Source organism: Alternaria infectoria (genome assembly GCF_024043175.1).
Source record: "Alternaria infectoria strain BMP 0036 chromosome Unknown scaffold_13, whole genome shotgun sequence".
NCBI lineage: Eukaryota > Fungi > Ascomycota > Dothideomycetes > Pleosporales > Pleosporaceae > Alternaria > Alternaria infectoria.
Genome location: NW_026250702.1, coordinates 273847 through 297426, shown reverse-complemented (window position 1 = coordinate 297426; position 23580 = coordinate 273847). Strand labels below are relative to the sequence as shown.

General features: G+C 54.1%; 8 protein-coding genes across 8 annotated transcripts; 7 read left to right on the top strand and 1 right to left on the bottom strand.

Moving 5' to 3' along the window:
* Positions 1 to 27: 27 nt before the first annotated feature.
* On the top strand, positions 28 to 493 carry J4E92_007607 (uncharacterized protein; the record flags this gene model as incomplete). Its single annotated transcript, XM_051498970.1, has 2 exons — positions 28 to 58; positions 150 to 493. 2 exons carry the CDS (start codon positions 28 to 30, stop codon positions 491 to 493), a joined length of 375 nt encoding a protein of 124 aa, XP_051350705.1.
* Positions 494 to 4197: 3704 nt separating this feature from the next.
* SCD1 (Scytalone dehydratase) lies at positions 4198 to 4850 on the top strand (the record flags this gene model as incomplete). Its single annotated transcript, XM_051498969.1, has 3 exons — positions 4198 to 4234; positions 4281 to 4336; positions 4386 to 4850. The coding sequence occupies 3 exons, from the start codon at positions 4198 to 4200 to the stop codon at positions 4848 to 4850; spliced, it is 558 nt and encodes a 185-aa protein (XP_051350704.1).
* Positions 4851 to 6431: 1581 nt separating this feature from the next.
* Positions 6432 to 8726, top strand: J4E92_007605 (uncharacterized protein; the record flags this gene model as incomplete). The annotated part of the gene is made up of 6 exons (XM_051498968.1): positions 6432 to 6631; positions 6710 to 6844; positions 6899 to 7039; positions 7094 to 7865; positions 8380 to 8399; positions 8486 to 8726. 6 exons carry the CDS (start codon positions 6432 to 6434, stop codon positions 8724 to 8726), a joined length of 1509 nt encoding a protein of 502 aa, XP_051350703.1.
* A 737-nt stretch (positions 8727 to 9463) lies between these two features.
* On the top strand, positions 9464 to 9819 carry J4E92_007604 (uncharacterized protein; the record flags this gene model as incomplete). Its single annotated transcript, XM_051498967.1, has 2 exons — positions 9464 to 9560; positions 9632 to 9819. 2 exons carry the CDS (start codon positions 9464 to 9466, stop codon positions 9817 to 9819), a joined length of 285 nt encoding a protein of 94 aa, XP_051350702.1.
* A 10-nt stretch (positions 9820 to 9829) lies between these two features.
* J4E92_007603 (uncharacterized protein) lies at positions 9830 to 11975 on the top strand (the record flags this gene model as incomplete). Its single annotated transcript, XM_051498966.1, has 2 exons — positions 9830 to 9836; positions 10261 to 11975. The coding sequence occupies 2 exons, from the start codon at positions 9830 to 9832 to the stop codon at positions 11973 to 11975; spliced, it is 1722 nt and encodes a 573-aa protein (XP_051350701.1).
* A 273-nt stretch (positions 11976 to 12248) lies between these two features.
* Positions 12249 to 15039, bottom strand: URE1 (Urease; the record flags this gene model as incomplete). The annotated part of the gene is made up of 6 exons (XM_051498965.1): positions 12249 to 12569; positions 12642 to 14321; positions 14370 to 14753; positions 14806 to 14832; positions 14877 to 14963; positions 15019 to 15039. 6 exons carry the CDS (start codon positions 15037 to 15039, stop codon positions 12249 to 12251), a joined length of 2520 nt encoding a protein of 839 aa, XP_051350700.1.
* Positions 15040 to 15663: 624 nt separating this feature from the next.
* J4E92_007601 (uncharacterized protein) lies at positions 15664 to 17121 on the top strand (the record flags this gene model as incomplete). The annotated part of the gene is made up of 2 exons (XM_051498964.1): positions 15664 to 16641; positions 16690 to 17121. 2 exons carry the CDS (start codon positions 15664 to 15666, stop codon positions 17119 to 17121), a joined length of 1410 nt encoding a protein of 469 aa, XP_051350699.1.
* A 2499-nt stretch (positions 17122 to 19620) lies between these two features.
* J4E92_007600 (uncharacterized protein) lies at positions 19621 to 22658 on the top strand (the record flags this gene model as incomplete). Its single annotated transcript, XM_051498963.1, has 2 exons — positions 19621 to 19626; positions 19659 to 22658. 2 exons carry the CDS (start codon positions 19621 to 19623, stop codon positions 22656 to 22658), a joined length of 3006 nt encoding a protein of 1001 aa, XP_051350698.1.
* Positions 22659 to 23580: the final 922 nt, after the last annotated feature.

The window sequence follows — 23580 nt, the reverse complement described above, 5'->3', positions numbered from 1 at the left end:
CGCTACACGCGCATATAACCCGCGATCATGTTCTTCTTCTTTACTTGCGGAACACACAGTACGTCTGCCACCATCTACCACGCACCCACCCTCACTCTCATCCCAATCCAACCCGACCCTCTAAGTACCCGTCACTAACAGCCCCCCAGCATTCACCTCCCGCCTCGCCGGCACCGAAAACCTCACGCTCCAATGCCAAAACTGCGGCAACAACACCGGCCGCGTAATGAAGCGCTGGGAATGGTTCACATTCTGCTTCATCCCCGTCATCCCATTCAGCCTCAAGCCACGCAAGGAAGTCGGGTGCCATGTATGCAACTTCTGGCAGGACATCAAGTATCGGCCGGAACTGGCGCATCTTGCCAATGGTGGTAAGCCGCAGGAGGGTGGTGCGGCTATGCCGATGAATGGGTATGGAGGACAGGGTCCGCCGGGTGGTGGTGCACCGCCGGGTTATGGTCCGCCGCCGCAGGGGGTGCCGCAGTATAAGTAGCTGAGGGGAGGGAGAGGGTATGTGTGGAGCTGAGGGGTGCGTGGTGTGGCGTTTGGGGGTGAGGCCTGGGGATGGCTTGGTGCATTGGGGTGATACCAACGGAGCGTGGAGAAGAGTGGGCGCTTCGTTTCGTGTCTTTGGACTGTTCTGTTTTGCATCTGGCGTTTGGGCATCTTCGTTATCCTGATACCACCCTACCTATTTTACGTCGCCTTCAATCGAATCGTTCCTGTTATCTAAACATGCAAAGCATCCGTTTCTTGGTGTCACTTGACATGGCCTTATATGATTCAGATGATTTGGATGATGCTTGACGTGAACACGCATGGGTGTATGCGTGTATGACCGTTGAGGATATGATGTTTGCTGTGGAGCTGCTATTCTGTGTGCGTTGTTTCTTGGTACTCCCGTTCTATTCTAAACTACTCGTAGTTTCGACTATAATGTGAGAGTGACCATTTCGCGCCTCTATGTGACGCTTGAGTCGAAGCGTTCTCGTACCAACGTGTTCGCGTGTCTGTGGTCCGACTAGACAATGTGAAGTGTTTCTTCTTCGCCCATCAGAAGGTCATCAATTGCGGAGCTGTTCAGTATGTGGAGTTGCATCCTACCAATTCGCTCGTAGATGTGCTCCTCGGGGTCCAAAGATCGCAAGATGAGAAGCTGGTACTCCCCCAGCGAGCCCCAAAAGAATGTTTGAGCCACCAACAGCGTCTTGACACGCTCACCTAGAGCCATGGGTGTGCTATGAGGCTTCGTACTGTTTGCACTTTCCGGCCAACAGTCTTCCCACGTTGCTTGCTCAATATACTTCCACACGGGATCGTCTGGATACTTCACTCGCCGGTATGATCCCGTGGTAGATTGATAGGAACCTTCGAGATCTTGCCGGAGACATCGACTTCGTAGGGTGATCTTTGCTGAGAGAATCTCTCCAAACCCATCCTCGCCCGCAGGTACGATGTGTGCAGTAACGAACTCGCATAGAGCTTTAAGCTCTACTCGGGGTCCAAAAGTGAGAGGACCTATAATGGATGCCCAAGACCATGACGGAGCTCGCCACTTCGGTGGCCTGGTTACTTCTTCTGGGAACTCCACTAACCATAGCAAGTCGGAGATTATGCTACTTTCCCACAGGCCGGCGATGTATGGCGACTTCTTGTACTGATACATTTGCTTGCTTAGTCCTTGTAGGGCTGGGAAGACGTCTCTTTCGAATGTTAAATCCATACGATTGTATGCCTGGATAACTGGGTACCATAAATCTGGTCCGTCTCTGGAACCAGTTTGGGATGCCTGTGTATATTTTTGTGGGCTGCGTACGTTCTCGTAGGCATCAAAGTAGTCGTCTATGAACGAGCATTCGCACACCGTTTCGGCTCGGCATCCCCAAACGAGCTCTTCGTCCGTGAAGGTAATCATTCTTCGCGAGAGCAAGCATTCTTGTAAAGTCCATCCACGCCGTAACAAGGGAAGTGTGTTCGTAAGCCATGCTTCGCCCCGCAATTGAGGCCGAATATGCACCTCTAGTCTCGAGCCATCTGGATCGCAATACGAATACGCAGTAGAAGAGCGTTTGGAAGTTTGCCGAAAACATCCACTCGTTGGACCATCCGCGGCAGCAGCAGCAAGGGTAAGAGCAGCACCAGAGTAAACTTGTGCCATCTTGCTTCCTTCGATGCGCCAATCCTCGTCACTGTCTTGTTGGATGCACAGTGAATCTATCCACAAATATCGATAGCCCAGCTGGAAGGTGAAGGAGATGGCTTCCTGGAAAGTACGAGGAAGTTCGTGCCAGGGGATGTTTTGCTTAAATCTGTCCACGCTAGAAGTAGTGGTCTGAATCATGCTGCCCTTGCCCCAGCAATGGCTCAGGCAAACATAGGGTTCAACTTCTCCCTTAGACTCATAAAGCTTGACAGATTTGGGGCCTTGGATCGCGATGACGCGAGAAGGCAGCTGTAAATTGGTTCCTCTGCACGCTTCGTGGTTCTCCTCGCAATCTCGCAACCATGCAAGAGCGCGTTCGACGGCGTGTTTAGATCCGGTGTTGGGGCATACTTCAAGCTCGCGAGGCAGATGCGGCACCTGCCATGGTTGAGATTGGGACAGATGTAGAGGACTGCCTCCAGCCAAAATGACGTTCCTAAACATCTCTTTTGGGACGAATATTTCCCATGCTTGGTCTTGAAAATAAGTGGTCCATCGCGTTTGATTCTGCTGCCACCTTGCAAAATCCCAGGAACCCAATGATTTACTTCCAGTCCTTACAGAGCAATGTTTCAATATACTGAATAGTATCATGCATCCAGCACAAGCTTCTTCAGCAGATGGCACTAGCTTGGAAAAGTAGGTGTACGCACCTTCCGTGGGCCAGAGATTATTTAGGCATACTTCGCAGGTCTCCGCTCTGACATATGCGGCTTTAATATTGTCGTAGTCTGAAGAGGTTTTCGAACTATCGTCCATAATCCACCAAGATGGTGGATCCCAGTGCATTATCCGCTCTAGCAAGTCGCCGCCCGGATCAGAGGCGGGCTCTTCCACATCAGAGACATCGTCTGCCACATCAGATCCAGAAGCTTCCATGGTGATGCGGACGCCAAAGTGCAAGCGTACGTGAGAGTCGGGAGGTTACTCCTATAGCAGATTTGCCAGCAGGCGCAATGCTGAGCTGGGCAGCAAAGGAACTTCCCCGAAAAGCTGGTCCGCGCAGAAAGAGCTGAAGGAAGGGTATCGACGACGGGTGTATGAAATATGTGTCCAGAAAGACAACTGCAGCGATTGCTTATCTGGCCGGTTGAAGAGAGGGGTCAGGCAGCAGGCACATGCGCGCCACATGTTGGGGGCTGAGAGGCGTATCGCAAGCCAATCAGTCTGCCCGGAGCGAGAAGCATCCTAGTCTGACAGTCCTGGAGAAAGACAGAGAACTGATGCACCTTATACAAGAAAAAAACTAAACAGGTCTGCAGGCTACATTTAGCTAAAGCCTTGCAAAGTAGGTGACCTAACGTCAACGTAGGCTCTCAGCTATTTGGTTTTTTCCTAGGTTAGCGTGGATGGGTGAAGCTGTATATCCACACTTCACTCACTAGAGCAGAATCGGATGTAGCATAGTTGATTAGGCGTGAGTATCAATCGATGGTACCAATTAGTTCGTCGCAACCCAGTCGATTCGTGAAGCATAGGATGCGACGGTATGTCAACCGGCTAGTATCAAAAGACGACAAAACGAAACGAACGTGCAACGGCCTGCGACTGCTATATCTGGAGATGAAGGAGGTTTGAAGCCACGGCGCACCATCGGAAGGTTTGGTGTTTCAGTGGCCCGTGCGCCTTCTCTCTCCCGCGAGGGGTTGCGGCAGCAACTGCCCTGCAGCACATCTTTGACGCAACTCCACTATCCTAGTGTAGAAACATGTCGGCAGTGTCGAAACATAGGGACATCCGAGTCCAGAAATGTACTCGGCCCCGTTTCGCGACCGCTGGCACCGCACCGGCAGTCTCGAGTATGCGGATGGCGGAACCCCGTTGGGCGGGGACCCGAAGCCAAACGTCGCAGAAGGGGACGCAAATAGAAGTGCTGGAATATGGAGCACGACAGATATAAAGATGAAGGGAACGATGGGAAGAGATATAATTGCAATACCACACTATAACAGTAACACTTTCGCCTACCAGAACCACCAGAAACAAAAGTCATCATGTTTGAGAAGAACGAATTGAAGCCGACGTTCGATGGTTGGTCCTCTCTGCGGTCTCTTGCGAGCATGACTAACAAGATCAGACGTTATGGGTTGCCAGTCGGCGTGCTATGAGTGGGCAGACAGCTACGATAGCAAGGTCGGTCGACATGCAGCGCTGCTCAGCCATAATGACTTACACATCGCAGGACTGGGACCGTCTTAGCAAATGCATCGCCCCCACATTGAAGATCGACTACCGATCCTTTCTCGACAAGATCTGGGAAGCCATGCCTGCAGACGAGTTCGTCGCCATGGCCTCGGACCCCAACGTACTAGGCAACCCTCTCCTCAAGACACAGCACTTCATCGGCGGCACGCGGTGGGAGAAGACTGCAGAGGACGAGATTACCGGGTACCACCAGCTCCGTGTGCCCCATCAGAGGTACACCGATGAGTCCCGCACCAAGGTTGCCGTCAAGGGCCATGCCCACAGCTTCAACACGCACTGGTACAAGAAGATCGACGGCGAGTGGAAGTTTGCTGGACTGAACCCGGATATCAGATGGTTCGAGTACGACTTCGACAAGGTGTTCGCCGAGGGCCGTGAACAGCTGGGCGAGGCCAAGGCTGCTGCTGGCATCCCAGAGAAGGTCCCTGGCCAGGCGATGTAGGATAGGATGGGAATCTGCTTACTAAGATACCACTACGAATGATAGAAGACATTATTTGATATTGCTCAGTCTGGTGTACGTGTCCACGGCGATGTTTAATGGAGGCCTTCACAGCTCCACAAGCGCAACGGTCGTGATATGTGTCTGTCGAGCTGGTTGGATGCAGGCCTCAGCGGCCGGCCGTCTAGCTGCAGACGGTGGGACCACTGAGAGAGGATGGAGGGGCCCATGGCGGTACAGGTGTGTGATTCGACCGGCGCAAAACTGCGCGGCTTGAGTACAGAGTCCAGCGATGCGGCGCGAGCATGGGTGAGATATGGATTGGAAAGGCTGCAGACTGCAGAGGCTCTCGGTGAGGCACCGCCCCGCACATTGCGAAAGCCCGGTGACGACTTCTGGCTGCAAGTCATCTACGCGGCCAGGGGTGGGTCGCCTATTAATAACGCAGAGCAGATCGCACGCAGCCGGCACCGTTCTTCATCTGGTCGATGCCAGCGTGGCAGCCGTGTTGAGCCTCTGTAGCGAGATGCGATGGGCCACTCGCAATGGAGCCGCTTCATCCTTGGGTCGCGCAATCCTTGTATCGATCGAAAGCTTAAACCTGCACTGGTCTACGCCATCCGCGTCCCCAGGTTCGCGCAGTCATCGCTACCAAAACCAAGCGAAGTAAATCCTAGCGGATTCTCGGCGCCGTACATCATCTGCAGTTCTTCGCTCTTCTACCGACCCCGCCCACCGACCGACCTTCCTCCCACACTGCCCAACACCTGCTGTCGTCGATCGTCTTTCCTCTCCGATTTCTCGCGTTTGTGGTGTTTGGATCTCATCTGCTTCTCCAGTTCGCCGGTGTCCTTGAGATTTTTCGGTATGTATATCTCATGAGCAATTTTCATCTCGTCTTGGCGGGCCGCCCACTGCACAATTTCGTGCACCGGGGCATGGGAGCTGCGGACTGCACAATCAATTCGGCCACCGCCCGTCTGCTACGCCATGTGCGTCCATCGCCTACTGACGTCGTCGCCTGCACGGACTTGGTCGCGCGGCCTGCAGCAGCGCTGCCTCCAGCCCGAGCCAGCGTCGCGCATCCCGACGCGCTCTCACTGCCGTGGGTGTTGCGAGCACCTGTCGTGACATGGGCCTCGTGCGCCCGCCGCATGTGATGCCTGACATGAAAACTACGGTACTGACCCGCCCACTCAGATTTCGTTCGAGCTTCCTCACGGTCACTCCTTCGCTCTCCCTCACCCACACCCACTCCTTCGTGCGCGACCTGGAGTTACTGTCGCCGCTTTTCCCGACTATCTCCTAGGCGTGTTCCTTGGCCTGTACGCTCTACTGCCTCCGCGACTGCAGTGATAGAAGGAGCCGGATCTAATCGGTAAGTGCAGCCTGCCACCCTTCCAGCTCCTTCACCCTGCTCCCGCTGCCTGACCTCCTGCGCGCACACTCACCGGAACTAACAATTGCTTTTTCTGCGCAGACTATATAAACGACGCTACGGTTCTCTATCATAATTAGAGCTCATACCCTTACTCCCCACCTCCGCTAGCTCAATCGACTACCCCGCTTGATCTATCAGTCATGTCTTTCAACAACAGCTACGGCGACCAATTCCAAGGCCAGCCCCAGGGCGACATGAACAACCAGACCCCGCAGCCCGGCGACATGGGTCAGCCCATGGACGCTTCCGGCAACGGCTTCCCGCCCCAGGGCAACATGGGCCCGCCAGGCAGCGCTGGTGGTGACGGCCAAGGCCAGGGTGCGGGCAAGACGACTCTCTGGTGAGTCTGCGGACGCACCCGAGTTGCGAATTGCGCATCTCAGATGGCGATGTGCGCGCTCGGGTGGCCTTTTACTAGGTGGGGCACATCGATGCTAACACAACGCAGGATGGGTGAACTCGAGCCCTGGATCGACGAGAACTTCGTGCGCAGCATCTGGTACAACATGGGCGAGACTGTCAACGTCAAGATGATCCGCGACAAGTTCTCCGGGTAAGCACGGAATCCACACAGGAAAAAGTCTCCAGGCTAACTACCGCATAGCAGCAATGCTGGATATTGCTTCGTCGACTTCGCGAGCCCTGATGCTGCGTCCAAGGCCCTTAGCCTCAACGGCCAACTGATCCCCAACTCCAACCGCCCGTTCAAGCTGAACTGGGCCTCTGGCGGTGGTCTTGCTGACAGGAGGCAAGTCTCACCCGGCTATCCACATACGACAGTGATCACTAACGACTCGAACAGCCGCGATGAGCGTGGTCCCGAATTCAGCATCTTCGTCGGAGACTTGGGCCCCGAGGTCACCGAGTTCGTCCTCGTACAACTCTTCCAGAACAAGTACCAGTCCACCAAGTCCGCCAAGATCATGTCCGACCCCATTAGTGGTATGTCGCGCGGCTACGGTTTTGTCCGGTTCGCTAGCGAGGAGGACCAGCAAAAGGCCCTCACTGAGATGCAAGGCGTCTACTGCGGCAACCGCCCCATGCGTATCTCCACTGCCACACCCAAGAACAAGAGCGGTGGTCCCGGAGGTCCCGGCGGAATGGGCGGCATGCCTCAAGGCGGCGGCGGCCCCGGTATGGGCATGTACTCCATGGGCGCTCCTCCCATGGGTGGCTACTACGGTGCACCCCAGCCGATGAACCAGTTTACTGACCCGAACAACACCACCGTCTTCGTCGGCGGTCTGTCCGGCTACGTCACCGAGGACGAGCTCCGCTCTTTCTTCCAGGGCTTTGGCGAGATCACATACGTTAAGATTCCCCCAGGCAAGGGTTGCGGCTTCGTCCAGTTCGTTCAGCGCCACGCTGCCGAGATGGCCATCAACCAGATGCAAGGCTACCCCATCGGTAACTCTCGCGTCCGTCTTAGCTGGGGTAGGTCCCAGAACAACTCCGGTCCAGCCGGCACCCCGTACCGCCCTGCACCACCTCCACCAGTTCCCTTCGGCCCAGGCATGGGTATGCCCCCGCAACACCCCTACGGCGGTGGCGGTGGCTACGGCCCGATGATGAAGGTAAGTCAACAAGACATGCTGCAGTTCTGTGTCTGATGCTAACTCGACTGTAGTAAGCGCATTCTTTCCCTCTGTATTGCTTGCACGGCGCTTCTGTCATGGTTCATCCCGTTGGCTTACTGCAACGATCCCTTTCATGACTCGGCATGACGAATTTCGAGCGATTTGGTCTTTAGTTCTATAACGGGCGGTTCTCCAAAAGTTCTCGACTTCTTCTCACGACACTCATCTTGCTGGAGGGCCATAGAAGGGAGTCTTTGTATAACAGGCCATCTATTCTCCCATTCGGGCTTTCTTTCTAAGCGTGCCACTCATCTTTCTGGGAGCATAGGGATGTAGCTAGTCATGCATGGGCCGGATGCTGCTTTCTCTCGACTTGCCTTTTCTTCACGATTGTGCGCTGCTCCTTGCAGGATTGGCCATCATTTCCAATCACACGATTCTTCTATTTCTGCGTGTTTGGTTGCGTGCTTGCTTGCTGGCTTGGTTGATTCGTCTAACGTTCTGTTCCAAGTGCCTTGTAGTATTTCCTTTGTTAGTTTGTTGTTGGTTCTATTAGCACGCGCAGAGTCTACCACCTCGTTGCCCTCCTTGGACATCTTGCTAACGTCATTGTGTAGCAACTTTCCCGTCCAGGCTGGCCAGCCTTCCCCTTACCCGCCGTCGATGAACGCAAGCCTCGGTGGCCAGCGACCCGGCAGCCAGAACGCCCCTTCGGCCAATCCTGCCGGCCAGAACGGCACTCCCACGTTCAACAACTACCGCTTCACCCCCACCCAGCCCAACGGCCCCAACAGCCCCGGCTTCGGCTCGCCCGACTTTGGCGGTGCCTTCTCGCAGCAATTCCCTCCACCGCAGTAACTGCGCATCGTACGCTCTCGCATTGGTTATACGCATATCAGATACTGTTTTGCCGCTTTAGCAAGGAGTTCTTGGGGCATGAAACTTCATTATCACGACGTGGCTATATTCTTTAACTGGGGAATGAAGGCATAATGCTTTAGCGAGGCGTCTGGCGAACAAGAATTATATGGTATACCCATGCAGCAAGAGAAGGCGTCAAGAGTCTGTTTCATTTCTATCGTGGCGGGAGGTTCGCGTCTTTGCTAGAAGATTGCACTTCTTTTGAGGTTTTGCGTTGGGTTGCTGCGTGCGCTGTGGGTATTTCGGGAGATGTCTATCGAAAGAAACGTCGCAGACTGATGGTTAGTGGGTTCTAGTACAAGGTCGCTGCAAAGGTCCATGGAGGGTACATCACAGACTGACGGACAGTGGGTTTTTAGTAGAAGGGCTTTCTGAGAGATGCTACATGAGCATGCTGCAATATGCGTTTTGATCTAGTCATGCCCATTTTATACAATTTACACTTCATCGCATTTGCACGAACCTTTGACGGTGTGAGTTGCCTCGCGCCATGACGTTGCGCCGTGACAATCGTGCCTTCCTCATCACTGGACCTCGGGCGTACCCGCCGTCGCTCAGCCATCAACCCTCATAAACAATGGGCTTCTTCCTCCTCTCCACAAACACACATCCGGCACAACTGCCAATTGCTTGTTGCTCTTTTGGACACCAACAGCAGCAATCGCACGCCTGCCATGCGCTACGACGATTGGGACGTGATCCTCTTCCCTAAGGACTCTCATGTACCCATACAGGAGTTCAAGACCGCCTGCTATGTCTCACCTGAGGAGTGTGAGTACCCTGCTCTACCCCACCTACATGCAGACGTCTTATACCTGGGCGTCAATACTGATAGCATGTAGATGGCCGCCAGTTGCCCACTTTGACCTCTTATATCAGCACTCTCCCGCCGTCCACACCGTTCCGTATCTCCGTACACTCGTGGGCCACCGCATCGAAAGCCTCGGCACTGATCGAGTCTCGACGAAAGGCGAACCAGAAGGTTGTGTACACAGTTCAGGTGGTCGTTGATGGGGCTAGAGTCTTGTGAGCTTCACACCATGGGCTGTGGACATGGGACAACGATGCTGATTAGCATAGTCGTGGCTTCTTCGACATAACGTCGAAATGGCCCCAAGAAATTGGTATGTCACACCCAAGTGAATGCTGCATCACCGTGGGACTGACGGTGTGTAGCGCAAGAGAAGAGATCACTCAGCATCAACGAGTATCCTTCAAGTCAACGGAAACAATGCCTCGAGTTCCCGCCCTTTCACCAACGAACCCTCATGCAGAACTCATGGAATGCTCACGACCCACAAGGACGAATAAAGATAATGTTGTCGGAACAGTTGATCATGAAGACGGCAAGTCCTGGAGAGGTAGATCTTGGCACGACCAACGACATTGTTTGCTTCTCATTCCAGCATGCTCCAAAAGGTACGTCGAAGGAACTTATACCCCTCATATATGGATCCCTAATGAGGAACAGATGTCCTAGAACAGGCGGGCATCTCGTGGCCCATCCGAAACCCTCTATACCTTCCCAATGCGCTCGAGCGAGCCACGCATCTGTCACACATATCCCCGACAAACTCTCGGACACCCAAGGCCCGGCCCTTCCCAGGCGACATCAACATGCAGTCGCCAATCTCGCAACCATCGGCATCCGCCTTTGCCAGATCGCAGATTCCCTTACCCAATCGACGCTCTAATGCGCATCTGCCCCCTATCTCACAATTCGCAAAGCCGCTTCCGGGTTTTAGAAACAACGGTCGCCCGGGCATATGGGATGATAATCTCAACTCGCTTGTAGATTCTGCCGATGACATTAGCATGGATACATGGTCAACAAGAAGGACGTCGGGCTCGACCAGCGACATGGCCATGCCTGACTACATGTATGCTTCTTCACATCTGTCACGGAAAAGTCAACCATGGATGCCTGACAGGTCCCAATACGATCAAGGCATGAGTACAGAGTGGGAAGACCACCCGCCGAGGAAGGACAAAGAGAAACAGCTCGTTGTCACCCTTCGAGATGACCAGCTAGGGCAGATCATCCAAGCCATGAGTCCACCAAAGCAGAATCGTGAGCTACCGCACGGATCGGGCAATCAACGCCATGAGAATACTGGTCGCCTACCGACTGCCTACAACTACTGTCCCCCAAAGTCAGACATCAATCCACCTATCAACCGCCCGTCGTCGGCGGCCATGGCGCGCAAGCCATCATACTCGGGCTTCAACAATGCCCTACGGAACGCATCGAATAAGCAGTCACCAAGTAATCAGCGGTTCCACGATGCGATTAATGACAAACAGCCTACGATGAATCACCCTTCCTTCTCAAGCAACAAAGAGAATCGCCCGCCTTCGCAATCGCGATTGCCTACTGCGTTTCCGAACGCGAACCGTGTTCCGACGCCGAACCCCTTCGCGCAAAGGCTTCCAACCCATACCTCAGATATCTCCATGAGAGACCCATCTCCGGCACGTTCAAGTATGTATAGGTTCAGTCGGAGCGAAGCGCCACCTCCGACCATTGAGCCTGCTAAGTTTGGGTCAGCTCACGGCCCTTCAGCTGTGAATATCAGAAGCCGGAAGGAAGGCCTGGCATCTGACTCACCGAGGCTGTCTGACCAAGCAATGCGCCATGATCAGAGCCTGCTACCATCGTTAAACTCAGGTCCTCGGACTACACATATATCAATCTTTGAGGATAAAGACGAATCCTCACACAACACCCAGAAGAACATCCCTGATGTAGTCGAGATCATCGACGTGGATGCCATCGACCCCCACCTAAACACCAATGCATCCTTCGAGAGCAATAAGCTCTCCCCGTTCAAGCCCTGCCACAAGACTGGAGTGTCGCTTTCAAGCATCGACAGTACTGGTCGTTTAGAGAGACAGCTCTACAGTGCCCTTGGCGAAGAACTAGGCAGCTTTGAACATCATATCGACACCACAGGCATGGGACCTGAGCTTGCACAAGCACTCGGTGGCGACGCAGCACACTCCGATCTCAGCGGCTCCGGCATGCTAAACCCAAACGCTCACGAATTTGAGCCAACAATCAAGCGGAAGAGACAGAGTACTTTGGGTGGCAGTCGGGAGAGAAGTCCGATGACTAAGAAAGAGAAGGCTGACTTGCGAGCTGGCGACGATCGGGAAGAGGTGGTGGTGTGTATGAGGGGGGATTGAGCGTATTGTTAGTTTGGAGATGCTGTCTGGGGGACTACGGGTTAGTCTTGTAGGCTTTGTTTTCTGAGCGTTCTAAGCGTATTGTTGTACTTGTTAGTCTTTTGGGGTAGGAGCAGATCTTACCTATTGTCAAACAAGCCAGTAGCTTATAGCAAGTTTGAAGCAAAGGCAGTTAGTTCTAACTACAAAACAACACCATATTCACAACCAGGAACCACACGCGTAGCAAAGCTTCTCTGCAAAATGACAGATCTAACTCGTCAATTTGTTTCCCTAATAAACAAAATACCCCTGCGTCAACGGCAGCGTCTCCGCCGGCTCAGCCTCGCATACCATACCATCCGCCTCGACCGTATACCTCTCAGGATCGACCTTCATCTTGGGCTTCGTATCATTGAACTTCATATCCCTCTTACCGATATTCCTACAATTCTTGACGGCCTCAACGCGCTTGCGCAAGCCATAAGACTGAACGACGCCAGAAGCGATGGAAGCTTGCGAGACGAACGTGATGCTAGATGAAGGCACCATAGGCGCGAACATGGGGCGCATGATGATGGGTTCGACGGTGGGGATCGAGGCGTTGGGATCGCCCTGGGAGGTGTTAGATCTCTGCTTGATAACAGAGGAGAGGATATTGGGGGGAGGCGGAAGGAGAAAACATACCATCTGAGCATACGAGCAAAACCCACTCTTAACCACCAAACTCGGCTTAACCCCAAAGTTCCTCGGTGTCCAAAGCACAAGATCCGCCACCTTACCCACCTCTACACTTCCCACAAGATGGCCCATACCCTGCGCTATCGCGGGGTTAACAGTATACTTGCTGATATACCTTTTAACCCTAAAGTTATCCGCATCTGTCCCTTCATCTTCCTTGAGCGTACCGCGCTGCACTTTGTTCTTATGCGCGGTGTTCCATGTACGTAGAATGACTTCGCCGCAGCGGCCCATGGCCTGCGAGTCAGAGGACATCATGGATATAGCGCCGAGGTCGTGCAGGACGTCTTCAGCGGCGATGGTTTCGGCGCGGATGCGGGATTCGGCGAAGGCGACGTCTTCGGGGATGTTGCGGGAGAGGTGGTGGCATACCATTAGCATGTCGAGGTGCTCGTCGAGCGTGTTGCGTGTGTAGGGGCGAGTGGGGTTCGTAGACGAAGGCAGCACGTTGTCGAGTTCGACGACGCTGATGATGTCGGGGGCGTGGCCGCCGCCCGCGCCTTCAGTGTGGTACGTGTGGATGGTTCGCCCTTTGATGGCGGCGATGGTGGACTCGACGAAGCCGGATTCGTTGAGCGTGTCGGTGTGGATGAGTGTTTGTATGTCGTATTCGTCGCAGACGGTCAGGCAGGCGTCGATGGCGGCGGGGGTGCTGCCCCAGTCTTCGTGGAGTTTGAGGCCGCAGACTCCCGCTTCGGCTTGTTGTTGCAAGGGGCGCAGTTCGGCGTCGTTGCCTTTTCCTGTTATGCCGTAGTTTACGGGGAGTGTGTCGATGGCTTGGAGCATTTGTCGGATGTGTGTCTTGCCTGGTGTGCAGGTTGTCGCGTTTGTGCCGGTGCTGGGTCCTGTGCCGCCTCCGAGCATGGTCGTGATGCCTGATGCTATAGCTTCGTGTGCTTGTTGGGGACAAATGAAGTGGATGTGGGAGTCGAAACCACCTGCCGTTACAATCTTGTGCTCAGCAGAGATGACATCGGTACATGAACCGACTATCAAGTTGGGGTCCACGCCGTCCATGACATCCGGGTTGCCTGCCTTGCCGATGCCAACGATCATACCATCTTTGATTCCAATGTCCGCTTTGTAGATGCCAGACCAGTCGATAATCAAAGCGTTCGTAATGACGGTATCGAGCGAGTCTTTGTCTGATACACCTCCAGCTTGTCCCATGCCTTCTCTGAGTGTCTTGCCTCCTCCGAAAGCGCACTCGTCGCCGTATATGGTCATGTCTTTCTCGACCTTGATCCAGAGGTCTGTGGCGCCTAATCTGACCAGGTCACCGGTCGTCGGACCGAACATACTGATGTAGGACAGTCGCTCCATGGTGCAGATATCGATGTGCGCAGCGTCGCCATGCGGTTCAGGCTCGTGAAGAAAGCCACCAGACTTCAATTTCTCCACGATGCCATTGGCAACCGACATGTCCTCGATGAAGCCTGAAGCGATCTGATTTCCGCCCTTTATGATCTTATTACCACCAATTTGTACCAGGGTGACTGTCTTGGTATCGCCAGGCTCGAAGCGCACCGATGTGCCAGCAGGGATATCGAGGCGGTATCCGTGAGCTCGTACGCGGTCGAATTGGAGTTGCGGGTTCGTCTCGATAAAGTGGTAATGCGATCCGACCTATATCTTGTGAGTCGCATATCTCGTAGTCGCATGATGTTTTCATACCTGTATTGGCCGATCTCCCATACTCTTCACCTTGAGCTTGATCCTCTTGCGCCCCTCGTTCAGCTTGATCATACCAGCCTCTCCCTTGACTGCCACAATCGCGCCTGGCTGCTTCGTGCTCTCGTAAACACTCGAATCGGGTAGCGGAAACATGTCGTTCGACGGAATCGGCAGAAAAGAGCCATACAGCGCCTTCTCAAGGTCGCCATCGTCGGTGGACACTGGGTTATGGACGGTAACGAGGTATGTGCCGGTTGGGAAGGTGCCTTCAACCATCAGCTCGCCGAGCGAGGCGACAACAGAGGGTTGTACATGGCGACGACCGAGCATCGTCGTGCCAATGGACATGAGGTCGGCGACCGAGTGGTTTCCATCGCGGATAAGCTGTGTGCATTCAGCATGCGACCGAAGATGCGCGCGAAGTCGGAGGTCGTACTTCCTGGAGGTTGTTCGCGATCAAAGCCTGGGGGTATTAGCAGCGTCCACGCGATATCATGTGAGACTTACGGTAGCTTCAGCATGATTCAGCTTCACTCCTCTTGCCAGTCGACGTTGCGCAAGGAGTCCGAGCTGCGATATGACGAGCTTGTCAAGCTGTGACGCGATGGTCAGCAGGGGCCGCACGCGTATATGGCACCATGTCACACACCTCCTTTGGACACAACTGCATATTGTAGAATCAGAAGCAGCCAAGATCTGGAGCGATACAACGCGTCTCCAGATTGTATTTGAATCCCCACCATCCTCCAGTCCGACTCTACCGACTCTACCGCTACAGGCCTCACCTCTTTGGGCCATGCTGCGGGGTTCGCTTGCGATAAAGACGCGCGCTGATAAGGAGCTTACGTCCGCGGCAACGCGCTTTCACCTTCATCCCGCGATATCCATGGACGCGATTCTAGGCACATGTACTTTCGCGAGACCATTCAGGTGTCGCGAACCTGCGCGTGCCTGTCTTGGTTCGAGCTAACCTCAGCATGACGTAGGGGTTATTGGTTTCAACACCAGCACCACTGAGACATGCAGATCCACGCCTCATTCGGCCTATGCCACCAACCTTCTTACCTATCTTGCTCCTATCCTACCTGACGCGTCTCAGGCCTTCGTCCCTTCTCCTTTTTCAACACTCCTGCATCGTGTCGCAGCCATGATAAGCCCAGATCCAGACTCACCAGAAATACCGCCGTAGCCGGTAGCGTCGATGACAACGCGGGCACGCACCACATCTTGATACTCTGTGACCGTCAACCCGCGCGTCTAGCGAACGCCATCTTCGACATATCTCTACGTTACGATGCACTCCTTGATGCGACATCTGAAGGGAGAGAACGATGAGCCCGAACCCGAACAGCAGACATCTGACCCGCCTGTCAAGAGAAGTCGAGTAACAGTCAAACCTCCACCCAAAGATCCGAATATACCAAGGAAGCGACTCCAAATCAACAAGAAATGCCTCTATGAGCGCCGGTTACCTGGGAACGCGTACATCTCCGCCCATGTTAATCGACTTCAACACGGCTACTACAGGTCGAACGCACTTCACGAACCCGACATTAACAACCTCTTCTTCGTGTCGGTACACTTTGTCTTCCATCCCCATGACCCAGAGTCGCACCGTTTCAAAAGCGCCGAAATTGAAGTCACCGTTCATGGCGACGACGGTGACCCCAACACGCCCCGGAAGCCAGGCGCGTCGCATCCACGGATCCTGAAGCATGCACCAGAGCTGATGTTCGGATCTGTGTCGCCAGAGAACCTGCAGTGGAACTTCAGCTTATCGAGCTCCTTAGGCGTATCGCAGGCGCCCGTATCTGCTTCGCTGAACCCGAAAGCAGCTATGAAGAGCAGCTACAAAGTCTTCCACATGATGAGCATCCAAGGATCGGTGCGATCGAAGCGAAGCCCACACGGATCAGAGTACGATGTCGAAGACGCCAAGGCCGTCTGGACACTCACGGAGAACATGCTCCAAAAATCAGGCTTGCCACGAGAATTCGACTTCGTCCTACTTGTGCAGAAGCCGGAAGATTGCGAGAATATATACATGTCAGTCGACCTGAACGCGGATGTCGGAGCCTGGTACGGCACATATCCCCAGTGGTACACGAATCTCTCCAAGTATATGCCGAATCAAGATTGCATGCTCAGCTTCGAACATGACATTGGGCAGAGGTTCCTTCCAAGCCGGCCAGGACATGGTTTCAACTTCGCCAAACTCATGCATACGTTGGATGAATATGTCATGATGCCAGGAACTGTGTATCCAACACGCGTAAGTTTGCTTACTGAACGGTCTCACGGTCCAAGCTAACCTTTACAGGGTACGCGACAAGGCGAGATCAACAACCCGAATCTGATAGGATATGAAGCAGCCGATGATGGGAAAGCCATCAAAGCTGCTTCGGCGTCGCCCCAACCTAAGAAGCCTGCCACGCCTCCAAGCAAGAGCAAGTCGCCCCAGGGAGATTCAGATCGACAGCATCGCCATAGTTCGGTGCCAGAGAACGTGAACATCCGTGTTGTGCTGGAGCATCAGTATCCGCAAGGGGTTGACCCGCGACGCTTCTCGTACTCTCCTCTCAGCAACTTGGAGCCTGTGCGGTACCCGTCAATACGGCGGAGAAAGTCAAGGACGGGATTGAAGGAATACGGTGCGAAGCAAGCCTTGCATGAGCTTGCCCAAGATATATCAGAAGATAAAGGCGATAGATCGCGTGGCGGAGATAGACTCAGTGGAGCTACAGTAATGTGATCGGGGGCGTCTAACAGCGTAGAGTAGTTCATTCCTACCACACATGCATGCAAAGTACTCGTGTGAGAGCCTAACCAGGCCAAAATCTGCAGCGCTCCAATATAATTCAGGCAGACGACCGCCTTATCATTACTCGTGTGAGAACATGCAGTTCCCAAGACTCGGCTACTCGAGATCGCCACCATTAGCGCAATTTGTGACAGGTTCGTGAAATGACAGCACACCACCATCACTCAATCATGCACACCCCTTTCGCACCGGGCAAGACTCTGCACCTCTTCCACGCAATGTCATCTCCACCTCTCTCCACCAGCTGAGGTAAGACTCATCTCTCCCACCGCGCAATGCCGGTCGTGAAGCTCGCAGGCAAACGCACCACGGCGCCTGATTGGATCTTTCCATCTTCCGCCCAACTTCCGATACGTCGCCCGCTAGGCTCTGAAACGAGATGACGGGTATTAGCCCGCTTCTCTCGGGGCAGATCAAGTGGTGTACGATGCCCTCTCGCCATCGCGGCGCCATGTCCTGTGTTTCGTCGCTGCAGGTGTCTGCGAGGTTTAACTGGCCAGCGCCTCAACACGCTAGACAAGGGGCTGCCATGCCGGCAACCACCCACGAAGCTGCATCGCTCTTTCTACGTACGCAACGGTCCTGGTAGGTGTAATGAGGTAGGGCAGCAGAAAGGATGCGTGGGAATTGTGTGGTCTGCTGAGCGTGACGAATGCGATGCCCGGTGCCCCTCGGAGCTAAGGCTGGGGCTGAAGTTGGGCTGGCTTCTAGGGATGTTCTTTCCGTTCTGTTTATTTTTTGGCGGACGTCCCGTCATCGTTCCTTCCTACTGTGTGTAGGCACTCGGTGAGAGAACATCGTGCCTTCTTCGAGAGCTATCGTCTAGCGCTCTTTCCTCTTCTTCTCAACGGGATAGATTCTCGTGCCGCTCGTCTTTTCTGTATCGACTTCTAATCTTAATATCTCACCGTCTTTCGCTCCTGGTTCTTTGTCCCGCATCTTCGGTATCTCTGACGTTGCTTCGCACCGCCTTTACTACGGATATCAGCACGAAACGACGTGTGCGTTCACGAACACTCGGTTGTGACTGCACTCAGCCATTCCTCCGAAGGAAACCGCTCTTTCGGACATCAGCCCACTCCGGCACGGTTACAACGTCTGTATACGGCGACTTTGAGGTTTTCCGTACACTCTGGGATCGCTACAAGTATAGCTCGCCGACTGGAACGAAAGCAACCGGACCGTATCCATACCCTCGAAGCCCATGGCGTGGGTCCCGCAATGCATTCGTTAAACTTCACCTCAAGTCCGATCCGAAGCGAAACAACGAACCAAGAGCCTGGAAAGCTACCCTACACATGAAACCAATGACGGAGTTGTAGTCAGGAATCAGATTGCAAACTCTCATTCACCATCGAAGAGAACGACAAACGGTTCTGCCGGGCAAGTCGAAGATGGCGGCATTTTACCCCCACTCGCAGTCACCGCGACTTTCTGAGCCGGCTTCACTGCGGATGCAAGCTGGCAATCCTATGACGCCCGTCCACTCCCCACACCACTCAGTTACCTCGTCTGCCTCCTCCCGGACTCCCGTCCACGTCCTCACCATCCACGAGTATCGCAAACAGCAACATACGCCTACGCTATCGCGAACAGGTACACCGTCAGGCAAGACTCTTCGGAGGAAACCTGCGGCACTTGCCTTGAACGATATCGAACGCGCACCATCGGTATCGCATTCGACGCGGTCAGACTCTGGTCCACCATTGCGCCCTCTTCACTTTTCGCAGTCGGCATACCAACTCAACTCGATTGCCCCGCCGCCTCAGCAACCGACACTGCTCGAACTATCGCTTCGGTCGCAGTCAGCTGAGCCTCGCGTGCAGACGGGCAGTATATCCAGCATATCCACTGGAAACTCGTCTAGCAAGGTACGTCAGTTCAAGTCAAGAAAAAGGTTGCCGAAACCGCCTGCCACTACAGGTCCTGTATTTGCTCTTCCGCTTGCAAACGTGAAATCTACGCAAGACCGCCAATCACCGCGTCCTGCTGTGTTGAGCTTCTCCACCGATCTTTCACACTCCAGCGGCGCGCAGACCACGCCCACACTCTCGACCTTCTCGCTATCCCGCTTCCCGCAGCCGCCCCACCGGATCGACCCGTCGCTCTCACCACCCCACGATGAAAGAGAGCCGACGCGAATAGACGCACCTTGCTTCGCGACAACCGCGCCTGCGACGCCGCCCGCGACGCCCGCAATTATCCATTATCGCGGTGCTTCCTTTGACTTGGTTAACCCGCACGATTCGCTACTGCTTCACGACATTGTTACGCCCTCGCGCGACTTCGATTCTAGTGAATATCTTCTTCTACGTTCATCTGACGACGCATTTTCAGAGGTATGTATTACAACTCAATTCCGTTCTCAGCACAGCTGATCGCAACAGATGGCGCCCAAACGAGCCGTTTACGGCGATTTTCGCGCAGCGCATGCAGGTATCCTGAGACGTCCTGAAGATGAGCCAGAGCAATCGCATATGGAGCTTCCGCTTGAGCCGTCACCTGCTGCCCTCAGTCCCAACTCCTCGTCTTATACATCGCCCCCGTACAGCCCCGAGTCAGTCATTGCGCCCTCCCCGCTGAACATCAAGTCGCCTGCTCGCGAGTCGCGTTTCTCTCTCAAAGGATTGACTCGCACTTTGACGAAGAAGCTCTCCAAGACTCCGTCGGCGTTACAGGGCGAGGAGTTGCAGGAGATGCGTAGCGAAAACGTGAGCAAAGCATCAATCAGCATGGAAGGAGAATTCCCGCGCCCTCTACACCAGACCTATATCACAACCCCCGAAACATCATACTTCCCGGTCGGACCAATGTCGCCAGCTACGCCCAGCAGCCCCCTGTCACCTGAAGGCTTCCATGCCTTTACGCCGGCGTTCCCACAAGCGTTTTCGCCCGGACAGAATGAAGCAGAGACATCACGAGGTCATCATACAGGACACTATCAGACGGACTCACTAGCATCCATGCTGCCGGATGAGCACTCGACGGAGATCGGACGATTAGATGAGTCTCATCTACCTTACTCTACTGAAGGCGGGTTTTCAAAGCCCTACTACGACGATCTTGATTCTATCTACCCCAGTTCGTCTATCTACACCGCAGATGGTCATCGGAAGTCCATATATCAGCAGGGACTCCAGAGCAACCGGAACAGCAGTGGCAACCCGTTCGCTCGGCTTAGTGGGATAAACGCAAGCGACTTTGCCAACGATTACAATCCTAACAGCTCGTACGATTATGGCGATTTTAATCGGATGAGTCGGCAAATGTCACGTCCATTCGCCCAGGACATGTACCACCCTTCGGTCGAAGAACGTGATCCCAAGACAGACACCATCAGCAAACTCATCGATGAATATAGCCCGCATGATACTGCAAATGCGCCCGTAGCCACTCACTATGAAGGCAAAGGAAAGGGGGTTCAACAAACTGGTGTAGGTTCAAGGCGGCCTCCGATTACCCAGCACCCAGGTTCACCCCCTCGTGAAGCGGCTCCTCTCGCACCAGCCTTTGAGTACGATGAAGCACCTTTCCTTCCTCCACGTCTACCAATGTCTGGTATGTTCTCTGATGAATCACGCTACTCATACGGAGATACTCGAAATCTGCTCCGCATCTCGGAGTCAGATGTGTCGTTTCAGCCTGCTATGAAAGGCACTCTGGAGCCATCTTCATCGTACTCTCAACCAGAAGCCAGGACTCTCGAGCCTTCGTCTTCTTACTCTCAAGGGGACAACCCGCAGAGTCCGCATACGCCTAGAGAGGCTCTCGAACAGGCCGAACAAATCTTCCAAGACACGGCCAATAAGCATCAGGATGACCGTAAGATCCCCGCGATGTGGACTAGACGCAACTCGGCCAGCCTAATGCTAAGTAAATCAGCCACAAACAGGTCATCTGGTGTTCCCGAGGAGTTCGACACACCTCTTGGTGGCGGCGACGCAGCTATTACCGGAGATAAAGCGGATTGGGAGACGGTTGGCGGCAACAGTCGCGATTCGAAAGGCCACGAGTCTCTTCTTAGCAGTATTGCAGACTATAGCAGCAGTGAGGGCACCCGGAACAGTCTTGGCCTAAACTCAGATGGCTCCCTTCCTTCCTGGGCGAAGCTAGCTCAATCGCCGGCTCGTTCGACATACTACAACCACCCTAGTCCATCACGCACTCAACACCCTCAACTGTTCGGCTCATCGCCACCACAGTTGAGAGCTCAAGCAAGTGTCCGTACCGCACCCGATACTTCATCTCCTCCCTTGGCCACTAGCCCTCCAGCATCCCGGACAGCACCATTGTTCCAGTTCGCTACTCAACCTGAGGACGTTCGGGGGCGCGGTGCCGTCGATCAGCCATATGCTTACGCTCCCTGGGCGGACCCATACGCCTTCAGTGACAAAGAGACGCAAGAACTGCTAGCTTCTGGCCCTAATGATAACATCATTATCGATGAGCAGCGCGCTTCGTCTGTGGGTCAGTCACAAGGACATTACCGGTATAGAAGCGATGATAGTACTCTACCGACTTCAAGTACCGCTGATGAGAGCGTTTTCGACAACAGTCCTATTGGTCTCGAGCGCCAGAACACCTTTGAGAAGCTCTCCTATGTTGGACCTAAGGGCAACCTCACTGGTACTCCTCGCGGTACTGGCATGCATGAGACAGGTAGCAGTGTCGCAGATACGAGCAGTCCTGGTGTGAAGCTCAGCTCGAGCGTTGGCCGCCAGAGCGTTCGCTCAGACTACACCGGGTTCTACGCTTCGCCCTTCCCAGCTACAGGCAGCGTAACTCGCATCAGCCAGTCCCGACCAGTCTACAAGCCGAGTCCCGAGCATCGAACACCATCAGAAGCTAGTCTATTCTCACAGACGCCAGAACTGGAAACTGTTCAAGAGACCTCTCCAAACCCTGGTGCTCGCAAGCACCTCCGTAACTCTACCACGTTCCTGCGTCAACAACGCCGCACAAGCCGCTCTGCCGTACCCGGTCAGACGAAACTGCGGCAGATGTTCCTTGCGCCTGAAGCTGCTCGATCGACCATCTCGACTCAAGACACGCACATCACGCGCTTCGTGGCCCACAGTGATCGTCCATCTACCAGCGACACTACCACGCCTCTCCGCCCCACACACCCTAGCCTAGACATCTACCCTGCGCCAGTCCGGACCAACATTGCCCACCAGCACTCGCCTCACCTTCTCTGCGTGGAGCGGGAGCCCAACCCAGAAGACGAGGCACGCCGCCGCAAGCTATCATGGTGCATCCTCATGGCCTTCTGTCTCCTGCCGCCTTGCATCATCCTCTTCCGTTTCATAGGAGACAAGGTCATCGCCGAGCTTACCAAAGGCCATCTTGGTCACGTCACGCCACAGTCTAAGCGAACGGCGCTCATTGCTGGTATCGTCGTTAATGTTGGCCTTGTCACTGCAATCTTGGTTCCGGTCTTGGTCGCGCAGGCTCTGAAAGCTGCTTGATGGGGAGTGTTGATGGGGTTGAAGAAGAACAGGTACGCAGTGCTATTGTGATCCTCTTATGTGAACTAACCTTGATGAACAGCAGTGCTGGCATTCTCGAACATGCTCAAAAGTGCTATCAACGATATCTCGAACCGCAGACCTTGCAACGCGGTACGACATACGAAAAGTTTGCGAGCGATCTTTCATCGCAAGTTCCAAGGAACACATTGGCCAGCAACGTCTTGATTGCGGCGTCCATTCTCTTCTGAGTGTGAGTTTTTTTCCTTTGTTCTGTACTATCTTGCGTTGCTTTGGCGTTGCTTTTGCATGATCTGGGAGTTCTTCAACTTTGAAGATGGCCGTTTGGCTCTTCTGGGCTCCTCATCGAGGGAAGGTTCTTTATCTGGGATGCATGATTGGCGATGGGCGAATATCCGGGCATGGTGCATGTGGATTAGGATCGCCATCTGGGGAATTGGTCATTATGGGGTCTACTGGTATCTCTTTTTCGTTTGTCGCGGCTGGCTTCGTAATGAGGTTGGCTGCTGGACGGTGGGAGGTTTGGACATGGGATGGTGGTTTTTCAGTTTGATGGATGATGGATGGATGGCGGACATGTTTGGTTCAGGTTCAAGAAGAAATATGAATCATTTCATTCAATACCGGACAATTTGCTGTTGGTGTGCTGCTCTCCGTGTTCTAACGCATATGAGACTGCCCGGCCGATCGCCGTGATCATGCATCTTTACCATTCTGCTGCGGAGGGAATGTCTTCCGTCTTGCCAATGGAACAAGCCCTATATCTGCTTCAGTATCTACTCTGCCTGGCGGTCCAAAGTCCGTCTGGTGTTCTCTGCCAGTGGACCATTGCTCAATAACACTCAATGGTCGCGACGGCGATGGCGAGGTGGTCTGTACACTAGTGTTGTCCGATGATGCC